Below are 18,631 nucleotides of genomic sequence, written 5' to 3'. Positions count from 1 at the left end.
TAGTGACCACAGCATGACAAACACCATAGGCTTATTTTCATCCATTTCGCAAATTGTATTTATATGCAAATAAAGCCGTATTATCATCCCATCTGTTCAAAAGAACAAAATCATCACTTCCAGAGAAATGGTAGCTACTGTGACTCTTTTATTAATAAAATACTCGTGGTTTAGAGCACAAACACACTAAAGAAGTTTGTCTCATGTCTGGGAGTAACAGCGTGTCTTTGCCGTGCAGATTTAGAATATATCTTTCAATAGTGTCAATAAACCTGCTCTTTGGCACAGTTCAAGTTTGTATTCATCTTATTTGCTCTTCATACTCCATGCATGCTTTGGATTTTTTAGACATTGTTATTTCACTGTTATTTTCGGCCTGTAAGATTTGAATTACGCGTGCAAAGTGCATTCAGCAGCGATTTTCTAAATATAATTATTATTTACTTATTCTTAGACACAATTTACAATCATATTTTATCAAACTACACAATGATCACTCTAAGACTTTATAGATATTACAGTTTAATATTTCTGTTAATGCATGATTTTCTGTAAAGCTGTTCTGAAACGATGTGTGTTGTGAAAGGCGCTATACAAATAAAAATTACTTTTGTGGCAGCGTTTGTGCCGTTACCTGATCTGCAGTAATCCAGTGCAGACAGCATGCTCAAATAATCACTGCTATATTACTGTTTACTGATTACTGCAATGCTCTCATTGCCGGTCTTGCTGCATGCACAATCAGGCCTCTGCAAATGATCCAGAATGCAACAGCACGTCTGGTCTTCAGTGAGCCAAAGACATGTTACACCACTCCTTGTCTCTCTACACCATACTGATTGTGTCTGCTGCTATTATCATTTTCTTTCAAAAACATTCAAATATCATTGTGATTCCAAACGTTTGAACAGTAGTGTGTATGCTAATATAATATACATTTGTACTGGAGGAGTTTGGTTGGTAATGTTTATTTTTAACATACAGTATAGCACACAATGTATTTTAGATATTCAAGGTTAATACATACATTAAACTTTGACCACACCAAATAGAAGCCTGAAAGTCTTGCTGAAATGAATGCACAAACTATGATTCATCTGCATTTATACATATTCTTAGCACATGTGCAAGTGCAACATCCATAGACATGGAAAATAAGCAGATGGCATGTATGTCTTGAGATGAAATGATCAGCAAATGTCTTTATGAGGAGGAAAGAAATGCTAATAATCCTGTACTGCTGATGTTGTACTTGACATTATTCATGAAAAGCTCTGTAATTATTATCTTAAGGAATAAGACATTATGCATAATATTTCAAAACAGACATACCAAAGTACATTTCTAGCTCCAGAGATGATGGACAGCTTGACTCAGAAATCTGAAAAATGACAACACATATTTAGCAGACATTGACTTTGTGATAAAATTAGTGTAGATGCTCACTCACTCTTACTTTGAGAGTTGGTGCAGATGAAGTTGAGTTTGTGAGTTTGAGTAAGGCTGATCCAGCGCTGATCTCCTCTGGACTGAACAGCTCCAACTCTTCTTTGGTCCCTGCACCCTTCCATTCCTGTCCCATTACCTGCAGCCCAGTTCTGATAACACACGACCTCCCCCCTCACCCAGATCCACATGTTCATGGCGCAGTAGTGATGTAGACCCATCCACACGGCAGCGGTTGAGGCCTTTTTAACCACATTCATGATGCGACGCTGAATCTGCTCTGTGTGAACCGATACAAGGTCCACATGATTCTCTCGGCAGTATCTCAGAGCTTCATTCCAGGTCACATTCATCTGGATTAAAACTAGTTTATCTGAGTGAAATGAAAACAGGACAGATGAAACACAGCAGTAAGTGGATGGATTTTAATTGATGATGAAAGACATCCTCATTTTACCAATTGTCTAATTAATCACCTTCATGACAGACAAAGGGATGTATGGAATCACATGGCCAGTCTTGCCATCCCAGGTTCACACTGACCGTAAGCACTGCGCCATTTTCATTCCCATTAATATTATTGGGTTCAGAAGGTTTCCAGTTTCTGAACGAGGATTTGCTCTGATCTGACCATTCCCACAAGTCTCTGAACAGACCGATCCAGATTTTATTGATCCCGCAATCATTCATGATCTGCTGGATCTGTTGATTCTCTGTCTGGTTCCTCACACCGACCAGATCGGTGTGATTCGCTCGGCAGTAACTCTGAGCATCTCTCCAAACCATTGTCTGGAGGACAGGGACGTATCCTTTACTGCTGTCTGTATTTGAAAAGAAGGATGTACTTTAATTGATTTTGAATGTTAGAGGAAAAAAAAATAAAGTTACATTAAACTTCACAATGTCTTTAATAAAACACTTTACAATAAGGTTCCATTTCTTAACATCTGTTAATATGAACTAACCATGACCAATACTTTTACAGCATTTGTTAATCTTGGTTAATGTTCATTTTTAAAAGCAAAAGTTGTACAGGTTAACATTAGTTAATGCATAATGACTTAACATGAACTAACACTGAAAGACTGTATTTTTATTAACCAACATTAACAAAGATTAATAAATGCTGTACAAAAATATATATTGTTCATTGTTAGTTCATGATGCCTAACGCATTAACTAATGTTAACGAATGGAGCCTTATTGTAAAGTGTTACCAAATAAATGTTTTTTTCTCCCATTTTTTACCAAAAACAAAACAAGCGTTAATTATATGATCTAAGGCATTCATGTGTAATCAAAACTAAATGTCTGATTATATACAGAGCTTTATCATTAGCTGGGTTTCCATCCACATATTGTTATGGGAATTTTGGGATATAGTGTAAAAAGTGCTGGCTGGAAACACCAAGATGCGAATAAAATCTCCAAAATGGGCATAACAGCGTAGACGCTCGCTTGAGGAGGATAAATGTTTTATTCGATAAGAAGACATAAACTAAGATAGAATCACATTTAACAAATATATTCCTATAGAATTTGTAGAGAAATATAGATGTGCATCAAAAAAGTCATGTGAATACATAATTCACTCAAAGAATATCATCAATAGCATCTGAAATGTTTCTGTTTTTTATGTTTATCAAAATGATTGTGTACTATTACCTCCCAGAACTGTGTGACATCTGCCGCTGACGTTTGTCAGAGCGTTTTGTCTGAACACTCTAAACTGCTAGTAATTCATTACAGTTAAAGCTGAAGTATCATTTCTGCGCCACCGAATGAAATAGCAAAAATAAATATTGTTTTCTGAAAACACCCGTTTGCCATTGGTCGAATAAATATAAAGTTCTGCCCCCAACTCACACCAAATTCAAGCATTTCAGTCTCTCATGTGCAGTTTCACTCTCTTGAGGACACGCTTTCTAATATTGGTCCATTCATTAAAATTAAACAGTAACATCATTTCAGAATCTGTTTGAGCATTAACAATCACAATTCAATTATGATAAGGTGATGCATCATTACATATGAATTGCAATTGTGATATCCAGCCATAGTTGTACCACATATTTGCATTTGCTGTGTTAAAACTCAACTGCACTCACCATTGTAGCAAATGAAAGACCACTTATTTGTACAGTAATTATTGTGCCATTTTCCATCCCCATTCATGTAAACACAGTCTTCATTTGAGCTGCCATTTGGTTGACTCAGTTCCCAGTTTCGATACTGTGAATCAAGTTGTGTGTAGAACACAGGGTCACCCAGAGACCACTTCCATTTATAATTGACTGTTTTCATCAGCCCGATCCAGACGTCCACGACCTGATTACTGTTCACACTCTTCATCAGCTCTTCAATGTCGTTCTTGTTGTCGAGTGTGGCCAGATCCATGTAATTCTCTCTACAGTATCTCTGAGCTTCAGTACAGCTCTTTTTCTGATTCACAAAGTAATACTGCCGTGAAACACATGCAGATAAACTGAAGACAGCTGTGAAAAAGAATATTTCACTTGAATGATTGTTCATTATCACACCAATGACAGTAATACATATATAAAGCATGTGCTTACCTGTGAGCAGAAGTGTGAAATAAACAATTTGGTCCATTTCTGTTCAGTTTGGTCATTTGGTTCACAGTTTTCTGTGAGTCTGAATATTTGTTTCTCTCTCTCTCTCTCTCTCTCTCTCTCTCTCTTTCTGCTCTTCCCAGCACAGATATGTATTGAATTGAGAAACAATCCTGTCCAACCCTGAGTGAATGGGTGTGTTTATTTCAAATGTTTCCTGCTATGACAATCTTCATGAAACTATGACAAATAACCTGGACCTCAAGAACCCCAACACTGTACATTTTGCATGTCTCTTGAATCAAACACACCTGATTCAACTCATCAACTTGTTACATGAGGATTCATTGGGTGTCAAATAAAGAAGAGATCAAAAATGTGCAGTGTTGGGCATCTCCAGGACCAAGGTCAAGCAATGATGATCTGAATAAGGTTCTTCATATTAAAACTGTATGCGTCTTTCAGAGTATTCAGGGCTAGAAAATTTAATGTGCAAAAAAATATTTTTTAACCGGCCAGTAGGACATCCTCAAAAGTGGGACATCACAGGGTAATGCATTGGTTGGTCCATACATGCCTCAAAAGGAGAAAATTCAATGTATGATTGGCAGTGCTTTGTATTAAAATTGAAAGTACAGGACATCTTTAGCACATATAATATGTTTAATTATTCAGACTTATCCTTATGCACTATTGCTTTCAAAGACTTCACCATCCACTCTGAGAGCTTTGAAAGACTTAAAGTTGTCTTAAAGTTGTCACCCCCGGACATACGGGTATAAAAGGAGATGGCGTGCACCACTCATTAAGATTTTTTCTTCGGAGCCAAATGCATGTATTGTGTTCGTCCTCTCACCTTACGCTGCTGGATTTTACGGCGTATATCAGTGGTCACCCTCACACGGTCGAGTGTTGTGCTTCCCCTGGGCACTTCGACGGCTGAGTCCATGGGTACTAAAAGAGTATATTCAAAAGAGTATATTTCCTTCTAAAAGAGCTTGCGCAAACGCTTGCCGTCTTTTTAAAGATGTCCTTCCGCATTTTGCGCTACTGGATGTGGCCGTTATCTCTCTCCTCCGGACAGCCATGAAATCTGTCTTGAGTGCTTGGGGTGCCAGCATGCCGAGGCAGCTTTTGTGGAAGGGTTATGTTCTCATTGCGAGAACATGCTCGATAGCTCGAGCTCAGGCTGGAGCACCATGTGCAACGGGCAGGCAGTCTCGGGGCCCCGACTCCTTTGACAGAGCATCAACTGCTTAGAGTTGCTGGCCCTGCAGAGGCTTCGGCCATTGATTCAGGGCAAGCATGTGTTGGTCTGGACCGACAACACAGCGAATGTAGCGTACATAAAACGGCAAGGCGGCGTACGCTCGCGTCGCATGTCGCAAGTCGCCCACCACCTCCTCCTCTGGAGTCAGCAAACGTTGAAGTTGCTGCGAGTCACTCACCTTCCGGGCATCCTCAACCGTGCATTGGGCGTGCTCTCATGGCAGGTAATGCTCCATGGGGAGTGGGGACTCCACCCCCACGTAGTCCAGCTGATTTGGGAGAGATTTGGGGAGGCACAGATAGACCTGTTTGCCTCCCAAAAGTTCTCTCACTGCCTGTCCAAGGCTCCCCTCGACATGGGTGCCTTGGCACACAGCTGGCCTCGGGGGCTGCGCAAGTATACATCTCCTCCAGTGAGCCTCATTGCACAGATTCTGTGCAAAGTCAGGGAGGACGAGCAGCAAGTCCTGTTCGTTGTGCCAACCGGACTTGGTTCTCGGATCTGATGCTCCTGGTAGTAGCACCTCCCTGGCGCATTCTCCTGAGGCAGGACCTACAAGGCAGCTGTATGCCTTGAAGTGGCATCTCTTCGCAAACTGGTGTTCCCCAGAAGGGGAATGCTGTCTCCAAGCAGAGGCTAGCCCATTGGATTGTGGATGCCATTTCTCTTGCATACCAATCTCAGGACTTGCCGTGCCCCTTGGGAGTCCGGGCGCACTCCACTAGAGGTGTTGCGTCCTCCTGGGCACTGGCAAGGGGGGCCTCTCTAGCAGACATATGCAGAGCTGCGGGTTGGGCTACATCCAATACATTTGCGAGGTTTTATAACCTACGCATAGACCCGGTTTCGGCCCAAGTGTTACGCGGTAACAGCAGGTAGACCGGGTGGCCGGTTGAGTGTACCACTTGCATTGCACCTTTCCCCTTTTTTCAAAGGTGATGATGTGCACCATTTTGTCCACAACAGTTCCCCGTATCTTGTGAACCCCAGACACCTCTTTAATTCTTAAGCACTGTTCGGTGACGAACTCAGCAGAGGAGTAACAACACCAGGCCCCGTACTCGTGGTATACCCCTTTTCAGGTGTGCCCGTGTGCTTGGGCTCAGTGCTCCTTGCATGGTGATTCCCCATGGGTAATCCCGTATGATGAGTTTCCACTGTTCGGTTTCCCCTTAGGTGAACCCTGTGTTTCCCCACGCCAGAGCTTTCTCTGCCTCAGCCACTGTGGCTGCGTACCCTTTCTGTAGATAGGGTCCTCCGGTGGTATCATTCCATATGTGAACTTCCCCATTGTTAAGTCCATGTGAGATATTCTCCACATGTTAACCTCCCTCCGATAGGATGTGGTCTCTGTAGTGCTCTCCTTTCTGGAGAGGGAAGAGCACTTCCCAGCGCTATTCTAGAAAGTGCTCGGTGGGAAATTGCTTAAAGCATATCAGGAAAGGAACCACCGGTAGCCTACTTGGGTGAGTGCCTCCCCCCCTTAATGGGACTAGAGAGACGCCTTACCTAACTCGCTGGAAGGTCACGACGTGGTTGAGTGCTCACTGCGAGGCATGCAGCAGCTTGCCCATGTCCACTCTTGCGTACCTTGTGACATGGTTCAGCGCCTGCGCCATTTCCTATAGGAACCCCAAGTGTCACTACATCGACACAACGTCGAGTGAGTGACAGACAGGGAATGTCTTGGTTACTGATGTAACCTCTGTTCCCTGATGGAGGGAATGAGACGTTGTGTCCCTCCTGCCGTGGGGCTGAACCGGCTGCTGACATGGCCAGGACTCTCTATCGGCTCCTCAGCATAAATCTGAATGAGTGGTGCACGCCATCTCCTTTTATACCTATATGTCTGGGGCCGGAGAGTGGCATGCAAATTCCACTTGCCAAAGACATTTTCACTGATATAAAAAGTTATCTGTACTGTTCATACATGCAACATATCTGCAGTACTTTGTGTATAGTGTCAGAAAAATGCTATGTAAGTGTGAAATTCATTCATTTACATATTTCAAAATATTACACTGTCATATATGTAAAACATAATTTCCCAAATCACAGTATCATTTTATATAGCCAATATGCCCAAATAAATGAACAATAATAGTGGAAATATATATATGTATGGCCATATATCTGATTTCTGTATGGGATAACATGTCTGTGTAAGTGGTTTTGTGTTTATTGTGAGGTGTTCACAAAAGTAGAATATAATAGAATATGGAATATTCTCAATAGGCTTTGGTTATGACTCAATACTCAATACTGCAAACAAGAAGTATTTGCAGTATTCTTTCAATTAATGTTTGCAGGGAGGAAAAACATAGACCAAAGTAGGAAATTACACAAAATGTTTATTAACACAAGTTATGTCAATAAGATGAAATAATAGAAAATACAGTAACCAAACTATATTTAAAATGAAAAAAGTACCCAAACATTTTCTGAATTAAATTTTCTCTGACTTCTGCTCCTGCAGGATGCATTCTGCCTTGATGTGGGGTCAGTGGATCATCATCATCAATAGCAGCAGCATCTTCATCATCAGCAACACCAGCATGACCCCCCCCCCCCCCAGGATGTTGAACAAATTTCCGTGACTGCAATGTTGTGACTGGGTTTTTTGAGGAGCTTTGGGGAAACTCAGCGTGGTGTTCATAAGCTGTAACGGCAAAGGTGTTACTGCTTTCACAGCCTTGCTGACCTAAGACTTGCTGAGTCACAGGCCATCAAATCACTTTTATTGTCACACAACCATATGCACAAGTGCAACAGTGGGTGAAAACCTTGGGTGCAGTTCCAAGCAACATAGCAGTCATGACAGTGATAAGACATATACCAATTTACAATAAACATCAGATTTGCACAACACAATTTTCATATCTAATATACACATAATTACACAACACAATAATAATATACAATGTACAGTATACAATACACACAATATAGAACACACATACACATAATATAGAATACACATACAATAAAAATAGTATATAAAGTATATATAAAATATACAGTAGGTTGTATTGTGCTGTATTGACATTCAGGCTGTCGGTTGATAGTCAGTTGCCAGTATGTTGTTAAGAGAGAATATAACTTATGACAGTCCGGTGTGAGATAATACGATTAATAAAGTGCAGTGCTGATGTATGTTGATCGTGAGAGATCAAGAGTTCAAAAGTTCTTTAAATAATAAACTTTCGATCTGACGTCCATTGATATGCACAAGAATTTTGATATTGTAGGTTAAATACTGTGGATAAGAACTCTTATTGACAGCAACAGGTTTCAAACTGTTTAAAGCACTGCTTTAAAAATGCATGTGCATTTACATTACAAGTGTAGTACAGGTTATTCTTTCGCTTTTTTTAAACAAAGGGATGATCGGATCATATCTGCATTATTTACTGTGGTAATTGGGTCATTTCTACTATTTGGTGCCTTTGAATGTTTTGAAAAATGACTCATACTTTTATAAGTATCTTTATGTTTCATCATTAAAGAAACATTCTCTATTATAAACGTCTCAAAGACATCTGCTGAATGTCTTATTAACATCCAGATGTAAAAACTGGGTGATGGACAGGTGCTTTTAGGGGTAGTGATTATTTTATTTCTGTTAACATAAATATATTAAAGTGTTTAAATTACGTGAATTTTCCCTATATCTACATGTAACCCTAACACATTTGACTAGCATCACAAAATATAGGACAACATCAATAAAACAAGAATTACACACTACATGAATGGCTGAATGGCTGAAGTCACCTCTGGGTTGTGTGAATTCACGTCATAACATACTAGATCACAGTATGACATCACAGGATGACAATGAATAAAAAAACTCCACTTTTAGTTCTTATTTTCCTCTTTATATATGTGTGTGTGTGTGTGTGTGTGTGTGTGTGTGTGTGTGTGTGTGTGTAGATATGTAAAAAAAATTGTCAGATGATTTACGTGCAGCTTTGTGCACACGAGAAAATGACACTAGTGTAATAAATTAAAACAATGAAAATGAGACTTTTAGGATCACATGAGTGTGTAACATTACATACAGTTTTTGTTCTATTAAAATATATATATATATTTTAAAATTGTAATCGATCGAAATGAATCATTATAATAGCAAAGGTTTTGTAGGAATGACACGACTGACATCAGATTACAGCACAATTTACTCTGATTATTCCTTGAAGTGTTCTGTGTTCGATTGGTTCAGTCTGTCCGGTGTATTGTTCGGTGTTCGATTGGTTCAGTCTGTCCGGTGTATTGTTCGGTGTTCGATTGGTTCAGTCTGTCCGGTGTATTGTTCGGTGTTCGATTGGTTCAGTCTGTCCGGTGTATTGTTCTGTGTTCGATTGGTTCAGTCTGTCCGGTGTATTGTTCTGTGTTCGATTGGTTCAGTCTGTCCGGTGTATTGTTCTGTGTTCGATTGGTTCAGTCTGTCCGGTGTATTGTTCTGTGTTCGATTGGTTCAGTCTGTCCGGTGTATTGTTCGGTGTTCGACTGCTCTTGTCTGTCATGATGGCGGCGGTGATGGTGACCTCTCCTCTGCGCGCGTGTCGAGGGATATTAAAGGAGATCCGCTTCAGTAAAGGTCCCGATTACAAACACACTCTGATTTATAAACACGTGTTGGAGCAGTTCAAGAAGAACCAGGTAAAGCGTCGCGCCATCACTGCGTGTGTGAGAAAGAGAGTGAGAGAGTGTGTGTGTGTGTGTGTGTGTGTGTGTGTGTGTGTGTGTGTGTGTGTGTGTGTGTGTACAGGTTTTGCTATACTTGTGAGGACCAAGTATTGAGAATCAACCTGTTCTGTGAGGACATTTCTGGTTGTGTGGATCACTTAAAAAAGCATACTAAACGATGTTTTATTGAAAATGCAGAAAGTTTTTTGTGAGGTTTAGGGGTAGGGTTAGTGTGTGTGTGTGTGTGTGTGTTTAGGGGTAGGGTTAGGGTTAGGGGATAGAATCTATAGTTTGTACAGTATAAAAATCATTATGTCTATGGAGAGTCCTCATAATGATAACTGCACCAACGTGTGTGTGTGTGTGTTGTGTGTTGTTTTGTGTGAGTGTGTGTGTGTGGGTGTGTGTGTGTACTGTGTGTGTGTGTGTGTACGGGTGTGAGTGTGTTGGTGTGGGTGTGGGTGTGTGTACTGTGTGTGTGTGTGTGTGTGTGTGTACGGGTGTGAGTGTGTTGTTGTGTGTGTGTGTGTACGGGTGTGTGTGTGTGTGTGTGTGTGTGTGTGTGTGTGTGTGTGTGAGTGTGTTGGTGTGGGTGTGTGTGTGTGTGTGTGTGTGTGTGTGTGTGTGTGTACGGGTGTGGGTGTGTGTGTGGGTGTGTGTACTGTGTGTGTGTGTGTGTGTGTGTACGGGTGTGAGTGTGTTGTTGTGTGTGTGTATGGGTGTGTGTTGTGTTGTGATGTGACCTTGAGAGAATGTGTTTGACTGAAAATAATATTTCGTTTGTCACTGTGATGAAGTGAAGATTTTATTTGTACTGTTGTACTTTTACTCTCTCTCTGTGTGCACTTTAGTGTGGTTGGTTTCGCTGTAAATCGTGTTTATGAAAGTAAAGTGTGAGAAATTCTCCCTGCTTGTTATTTTAGTACATTAATTTTACAATGTCATAGTTTGTTACAACATCAAAACCAATAAAAGAATATGAGTGAAAATACATTCCAGAAAAACAGAAGTTTAGCTGGAATAAATATTTCAGAATGTGAGTTTGTCTTTTTGTTCTTCTTGCAGTCTAAACAACAGCAATGTGAGACGTTAAATGATTCTCGAGTAACAGTATTTTAGATTTAGATTGTGCAGTCCAGTGGCAAGAAAATCGAGAGCTGGCGAACTCTGGCAAATTTGCTGCAAACATATTTTCACATGCAAATGAGCTCTGCGGCAAACTCTTTGTTGTTGCCAAAGGTTTGCCACAGAAGTGTTTGCCAGTGGCGGGAAATTGTCCATTGTCACTAAAGGTTTGCTGCAGGTTCACCATAGCTGCTTAAGAGCTGCAAACTTCTGGCAAACATTTACGCGAATCACAAGCTCATTTGCATGTGAAAATAAATTAGCAGCTAGTTTGCCAGAACTCTAGATTTTAGCGTTTTCAGTTCATTCCTATGGAAGCCTAGTGCCACGCTTGCGAGGTGGATTGTGGGATTGACAGCGGAGTAAGCTGTTCCCTAGCATTGTGAGCAGCTTTGAGCGTATTCCACTCCAGTAGAAACGTACGGTTCGCATCTGTGTAGTCGAATGCCAGGCTTTCACATTATACATCATCTGACTGTGTGCACATACTCGTGCCATGAAAGATACCGGACTATTTCTCTTCAGGAGTTTAGACACATAAAGACTCTATTTATATGAATGCAGGTATCTCCAGACCCCTCACACACGTGCTCTTGACATGCACATCTACTGTTGTTCTTTTTACCTTTATCTCTTGTTATTAACTGGCGATTACATCTTCTAGCGATTCTTCGTGACATCAGAGGCTCAACTGTGAGTGTTGCCACCTTGTGGACCCCCTAATTCATGCAAATAATTCCAGGTGCATGCTCTTCCTGCGCATTCAGTGCTCGAGCGCTCTGCTGATGACGAGATTTGTGTGACGCGTCCTGTACGCAGTATACTTTGGGCTTGAGACACTCACACATGCGGCACAAAAGTGAAGTCTCGCACAGCTGTTGTACAATGGTGTGTTTTTGTGTTTCAGGTGACAGGTGCGCAGTACTGTCGTGCTCATCAGGACGCTCTTCACGCCGCTCACATGTATCAGAGTCTGCTGGCGTCAACACGTCTTCACCTGCAGCTGCACGAGCTGTATCACAAGCGTGGTGAGCGCCAAACGAACGAGGTGGCCAAAATGGTGGGGCTCCGACTCCCGACACAACCTGGCGGCAAAGGCTGGGAGACATGAAGACAATGAGTGTGTGTGTGTGTGTGTGTGTGTGTGTGTTTAACTCTCTTGATCTCTGTTATAAGTATCAGTGTGTGGAAATAATTAAATAAAACCTGCTCTGAAGACATTTACTTTTAATTGTTGTGAATTGTTTTCACAAATCTGTCAAAGTGATGGTCAGAAGGTCACATGGATCAATAATAAGGAATTTTCCTGCTGGTCCAGTAAGAAATCATACGTACATCTCCGAGATGTCTGTTTAAGAGCGTTTCATCTGGAAAACATCACAATCAAATTAACATCTGATAAACAAATCATAAACGTCTCAAAGACGACATCGGAATGTCTTTATGACAAGCCAGAGAAAACGTCTTATAGACGTCTTCCAGATGAAAACGCATCAAATAGACGTCTGGATCTGGTTCAGATTTTTACCTGCCCTCTCAACATTTTCAGCTACCACAAAAGGTCAAAAGTAGCCATGCACAGATGTATTCACCAATAAAGGGCAATTATCTGCACTACCGGACATTTTCTAACTAAAAACAAAATCAGTCAGTTATTTCCTGTCAATCAAAAGGGGGCGGGAAAACATGTTCAACTCGTGTTGTGTGAAAGAATAATATGGAAAGAATATAGTATCAAAATGATTAACATGTGTAAACAGTTATCCATCCATTTGATAAATGTCACGTGTATCTTGCCATCCACGCACAAATGCCTTTCAACTTGTGTCTGTGAAATTCAGAATTGAATGAACGTGCCACAGTTTGAACAAAAATAGACACATTAGTGAATTAAAATGTTCTCTTTTGTATAAATGTATTACAATTTGTGCATGTAACCACAGGAAGATGTTCTAAATCAAACAGAAAATGAATGCACATTTGTGGATCAACTGACACACATATATTCTATAATGTCTATTTGTGTCAACTGTCTTTCATTCATTTGAATTTTGGGATTTCCTTTCCACTGGTTTTGCCTTACACAATCCGTAAAAGATCCACTTTGCCATCACTAGATGGCAGTCTCCTTATAGGCTACAGAGTAAGGAGCTCTGGTGCTACTGAAATTGCTGATATCGCTTCTGTTTAAGGTTGGAGGGTGCGGTAAGGCACCGTCTGACAAGTCCACACATTGTGCTAAAACGCGCTAATACCATGGAGGGTGTGGTAAGGCACTGTCTGAAAAGTCCACACATTGTGCTAAAACGCGCTAATACCATTGAGGGTGCGGTAAGGCACCATCTAAAAAGTCCACACATTGTGCTAAAACATGCTAATACAGTGGAGGGTGCAGTAAGGGACCGTCTGAGAAGTCCACACATTGTGCTAAAACGCGCCAATACCATGGAGGGTGTTGTAAGGCACCGTCTGAAAAGTCCACACATTTTGCTAAAACGTGCTCATACTGTGGAGGGTCTGGTAAGGCACTGTCTGAAAAGTCCACACATTGTGCTAAAACGCGCTTACACCGTGGAGGGTGCGGTAAGGCACCGTCTGAAAAGTCCACACATTTTGCTAAAACGTGCTAATACCATAGAGGGTGTGGTAAGGGACCGTCTGAAAAGTCCACAAATGCTGGAAAAACTGGATTTTTTTCTGTATAAATGTTCAATTAAATCAAACTATGTATGAATACAATCATAAAGACAAGTACAGGTGAAGGAAAAAATACATAAAATAAAAATTATTAAAAATATGTATAAACCATCCAAAATGTATACATAAGATAAAGAAGACAAATAATCGAAAAAATTAAAATATATTTTTAACATATAAATGTCTTTTTTGTTTGTTTTTTTATAAGTCATGGGTCAGGAAAGTTCTCGTTTTAGCATATAAGAAAGGATATACAATTTTTATTAATAACGCATATTAACTTTTAAGTGTCCCTTATTTTAAAACTTCAAAAGTGGCAACCGTACTTCTGTTGCTTCCCTGGAAATGGCCTAATATTAATTATGATCAAATCTCATTGATGTTTTATCAGAGTAAACTTTATCAGTGAATGACAAAAAAAACAGCCAGTTGTTCAGACAAACCCAATTAATCGTAAAGGAAAACCATTAACTTTCTAAAACAAGATTTAACCTCTTAACATCCAGCGCTATGTTTCAAAACGAGGCAAAAACATGGTAATCTGAAGTAAACAGAAACAGTGCCAAAGATCTAAACATCAGCATACAATGCTGTTGGAAAATGCAGCCCACACATGGAGATTTTGTAACCCGATCATTGCAAACACCTGCACTTGTGTCTGTTAATGGATACATGATTTTTCCATAGGAATGCCAAATGTGTTTGAGATCAAGCTTATATTGTTTATCGAACCAAATCATGAAATAACCTACAGTATAGTCCCTTCCATAACATTATAGACTATATCGTAGGACTGTTTAAGTTTTAAACTGCAAGGTCACACATAGGCCTGTCTTGTTAGAACATCTGTTAAATAAAATATACATTTTTCTATCGGCATTATATCACATGTAGGCTGATGTTTATGCTTCGGTTGATGACACTTAACACTGTAGGCTATTATGTGTCACCTACATTTTGATCATGTCTTAATTACCATGTTTTTACTATAGTGAGATATTTAATCATGACCGCAGTAACCATGGTTCATTTTGTTGTTGCTATGGTTTAACTATACATACCATGCTTAAATTGTGGTTACTAATTTTCCTAAGGGACTGTCAAAGACACTGTCAACAAGATCGATATTTCCAGTCCTTACTCCAGAACTGCTCCAGGGACAAGTCTTTAGGATTTGATTGGTTAGTTGTGAAGTAATGCAGTTCATCAGCGCTGGAAGACGTTTCAACGCAGTTATTACAGTATAAAATATTATTTTTAAGTCATTACTGTTATGATGATGTTTATGTATATCTGCTGAGTTATTCAAAGGGGTTTGACACATAGGTGCGTGTTTGATTGACAGCGCTGCTCTCATGTAACATCAGCTTTACTCAAATATTCACTGTTGTTTAATTCATTTGTTACATTCTTACTAGACTATTCTATGCTAGACCAGTGCAGTGGTTCCCAACCTTTTTACACTGAAGCTCCTTATAGATTATCATAAAGCTTATGCATTTATCACATCTATGGATTCTGTAGGCCTGCTAAAGTATCACCAATGATCGTGGGAAATGCTAAAAATAAAGCAGAACTGTAGGCCTATAGTGATGGATAAAAATAATATGCTTATTATATTACAGTGTTTTTAATGTTCATTCCGTCTCTCTCTGCGCTGCTACGTTATATTAAATTCAACACAACAGTTTTAGACTGCATGATCCCCACAGATGATCAAGAAGAATCTTTTTTGGAAATACGAAGAATATTTCAAACATCAGCACTTAAGGCTATTTTCTGTTTCACATGGAGATCCCTGAGAGCACAATGACATCAGACATCTCTTTGATGTGCGTGTCTAGATTTGTTAGACTATTTTACAATCGTTTGCTCATCTGCAAGACGTCTATACACAGAAAGCACACGTACGTCTTCGAGATGTTGCTATCATATTAATAATGTAGGAATAGGATACAAGATGATACCCAGGTCTATTACTGAGTCAATGTTTTTAATCACTCCCGAGCAAACAGAATTAAAAGACCTGTTGAGTCAGAAACTGCCCACGGACAGTTTTCATGTCAACACGCAGACACGACTATAGCTGTTGCGCGTCCTTTCCGGGTTTAAATCCCGTGTTTAAATGTACATGAGATGATATTATGGGATAGCATTTCTGTGGGCACACCCTCTACTCATGGCCCGTGTCATATCAGAGTCGCAGGCTGTGTGGCCTATGATGGACCTCATGTACAGTACATTTAAACACGGGATTTAAACCTGGAAAGGACGTGCAACAATTACATAAAGGCAGCATAAAAGTAATCCATAAGACTCCAGTGGTTTAATCCATGTCTTCAGATGTGATATGATAGGTGTGAGGTTTATTTTTTATTGTCACACAGCCATATACACAAGTGCAATGGTGTGTGAAATTCTTGGGTGCAGTTCCGATCAACATAGCAGTCGTGACAGTGATGAGACATATACCAATTTACAATAACATCAAATTAACACAGCACAATTTAAACATCTGATATGCACATAATTACACTCAACAGTACACAAATAATAACATACACTGTACAGTATACAATACGCACTATATAGATACACATTAATCAATAAAAATAGTATATATAAGATGTATAATCACCACTATTACTTTCACATTCTTTGGTTTTTGGCGATTTGCATTCTTCATGCATATCACCACGTACTGTGCATGGAGGAGAATTTAAAGTACAAATGTACTTAAATATTGAACTGTTTCTCACCTATTACACCCACACACTGAGAAAACATATATGTATCTTATGAGTAGATTATGTGTCATTTATCTCTTATGTGTAGATTATGAGTAGATTGTGTAGTTTATTGTAGATTATGTGTAATTTATGTGTAGATTATGAGTAGTTTGTGCAGATTGTGTAGATTATGTGTAATCTATCTGTTATGTGTAGATTATGAGTAGTTTGTGCAGATTATGTAGATTATGTGTAATCTATCTGTTATGTGTAGTTATGTTTAGATTATGGGTAATTGATGTGTTGTGTAGATTATGAGTAGTTTATGTGTAGTTTGTGTAATTTATCTGTTATGTGTAGATATGAGTCTCCTTCAGCTTGCTCACTGGAGTTATAAATACAATTATTATTTAATTACTTATTTTTAAACACAATTCACAATCATATTTAATCAAACTACACAATGATGACTCTAAGACATTATAAATATTACAGTTTAATTTTCTGTTAATGCATGATCTTCTGTAAAGCTGCTTTGTAATGATGTGTGTTGTGAAAAGTGCTATACTAATAAAAATGACCTGACATGGGAAATGACAACACAAGGAACAGCTGGGAACACTGATAGGAAACAGGTGAATGTGATGATGATGGTGCCTGCTGGGAATTGTATTGTGGGGACAAACTACAACATAAAAGTCCATGAAAGTGTCAAACTAAGATCATGTGATCATGAAGGGATGTGACAGTCACAGGGATCAGTTTTAGGACCGCTCATGGAATAAGTTTCCACTGTTATGCCGACGATACCCAACTTTTTATTTCTTCGAAACCCGACGAAATTTCATAATTTTCTTCATTAGTAGAGTGTATCAATGAAATCAAAGATTGGATGGCCTGAAATGTCCTTCAACACAATTCCGATAAAACAGAGGTACTAATGATTGGACAAAATACCTCTAAAAATAAACCGCTAAAATATAATTTGACTCTCGATGGATGTACTGTTACATCATCTTCAACAGCGAAGAACATAGGTGTTATATTTGATACCAATCTGTGCTTTGAAAATCACATTTCCAATGTTGCCTGAACCTTGGATTTAGGATGGACCTCACCGAACCTCACCGAAATGACCGGCCGGTTGAACTGTGATGCATCTCATTGATCTCTGCCTGCATCACCTTTGTCTATTGATGGACTACACTCTTATAATGGAATACATAGACTATCAATAAATTACCATCAAAACCCTTCATCAGCCGATTAACAAAGGACAATGCATCAATGTGAACTTCTGCAGTTAATCCAGGATGAACTTCAAAGACATGAGTCATTAATCTTACAGTAATCTTAAATTGTTTTTAAAAACAATGGACCTTATTGCATACAAAGTGGTAGCGGTCTGATAAATAGGAAAGTGTTTATCTCGCCTTCCTGTAATGTACTTTCATTGTACTTACGTTGTGATAATTTAGCGCTGTTCAAATACATTTGAAAATGTTTCGCTTCAGGGTTATATCTAATATTATATCTGTCTTAATATAGAATTAATATTTCTAGTCATTTCGCAGCTCTCTGGAATACTCTATTCTGATTGGTCAATGGCACCATCTAGTGGTCTGATATTTCTGAGGAACAACCGCACATCCACGTATCAGACCACTCATCTGGGTATTACAAATCATCTTTCCTGATTCTCGGATCACTGTGTGATCTCTACAAGTAAGATAATAAAATAATTTAAACTCAAATCAATGTTTCATGTGCATTTATTTATTTATTTGTCGTTGTCTTGTAATAAGCTGGAAAATGAGTAAGATGTTAATTAATTACAAAGTAAAAACCAACAGAACTCCGATGCAAACCGGAGGTGTATTTCAGCTGTTCAGTGATTTATTTCTTCTCACATAATAACATAATTTCAAATCAAGTCAATATTTTATATTCATGTATTTATTTATTTGGTTAGTAGTCATGTAATAAGCGGGATAATGTACAGTCAGCTGGTTGTTATCACAAAATAAACCCCTTGAGAATGATACAAGAGTCTCCGCTTCACGTCGGGGTTTATTGTGCGATAACAACCGGCTGACTGT

At 39.3% G+C, this 18,631-nt stretch overlaps 2 protein-coding genes across 2 annotated transcripts; one reads left to right on the top strand and one right to left on the bottom strand.

Annotated features, from left to right (window-relative positions):
- Positions 1-986: 986 nt before the first annotated feature.
- LOC127450625 (macrophage mannose receptor 1-like) lies at positions 987-4,162 on the bottom strand. Its single transcript, XM_051714862.1, has 5 exons — positions 4,023-4,162; positions 3,555-3,941; positions 1,923-2,267; positions 1,457-1,819; positions 987-1,381 (listed from the first exon to the last, which is right to left on the bottom strand). The coding sequence occupies exons 1-5, from the start codon at positions 4,057-4,059 to the stop codon at positions 1,374-1,376; spliced, it is 1,140 nt and encodes a 379-aa protein (XP_051570822.1). The 5' UTR covers positions 4,060-4,162; the 3' UTR covers positions 987-1,373.
- A 5,624-nt stretch (positions 4,163-9,786) lies between these two features.
- Positions 9,787-12,326, top strand: fmc1 (formation of mitochondrial complex V assembly factor 1 homolog). Its single transcript, XM_051714772.1, has 2 exons — positions 9,787-9,954; positions 12,014-12,326. Exons 1-2 carry the CDS (start codon positions 9,817-9,819, stop codon positions 12,215-12,217), a joined length of 342 nt encoding a protein of 113 aa, XP_051570732.1. The 5' UTR covers positions 9,787-9,816; the 3' UTR covers positions 12,218-12,326.
- Positions 12,327-18,631: the final 6,305 nt, after the last annotated feature.

Source organism: Myxocyprinus asiaticus, chromosome 13 (assembly GCF_019703515.2).
Source record: "Myxocyprinus asiaticus isolate MX2 ecotype Aquarium Trade chromosome 13, UBuf_Myxa_2, whole genome shotgun sequence".
Lineage (NCBI taxonomy): Eukaryota > Metazoa > Chordata > Actinopteri > Cypriniformes > Catostomidae > Myxocyprinus > Myxocyprinus asiaticus.
The sequence above is the reverse complement of the archived record's forward strand: the minus strand, read 5'-3'. Positions and strand labels throughout refer to the sequence as shown.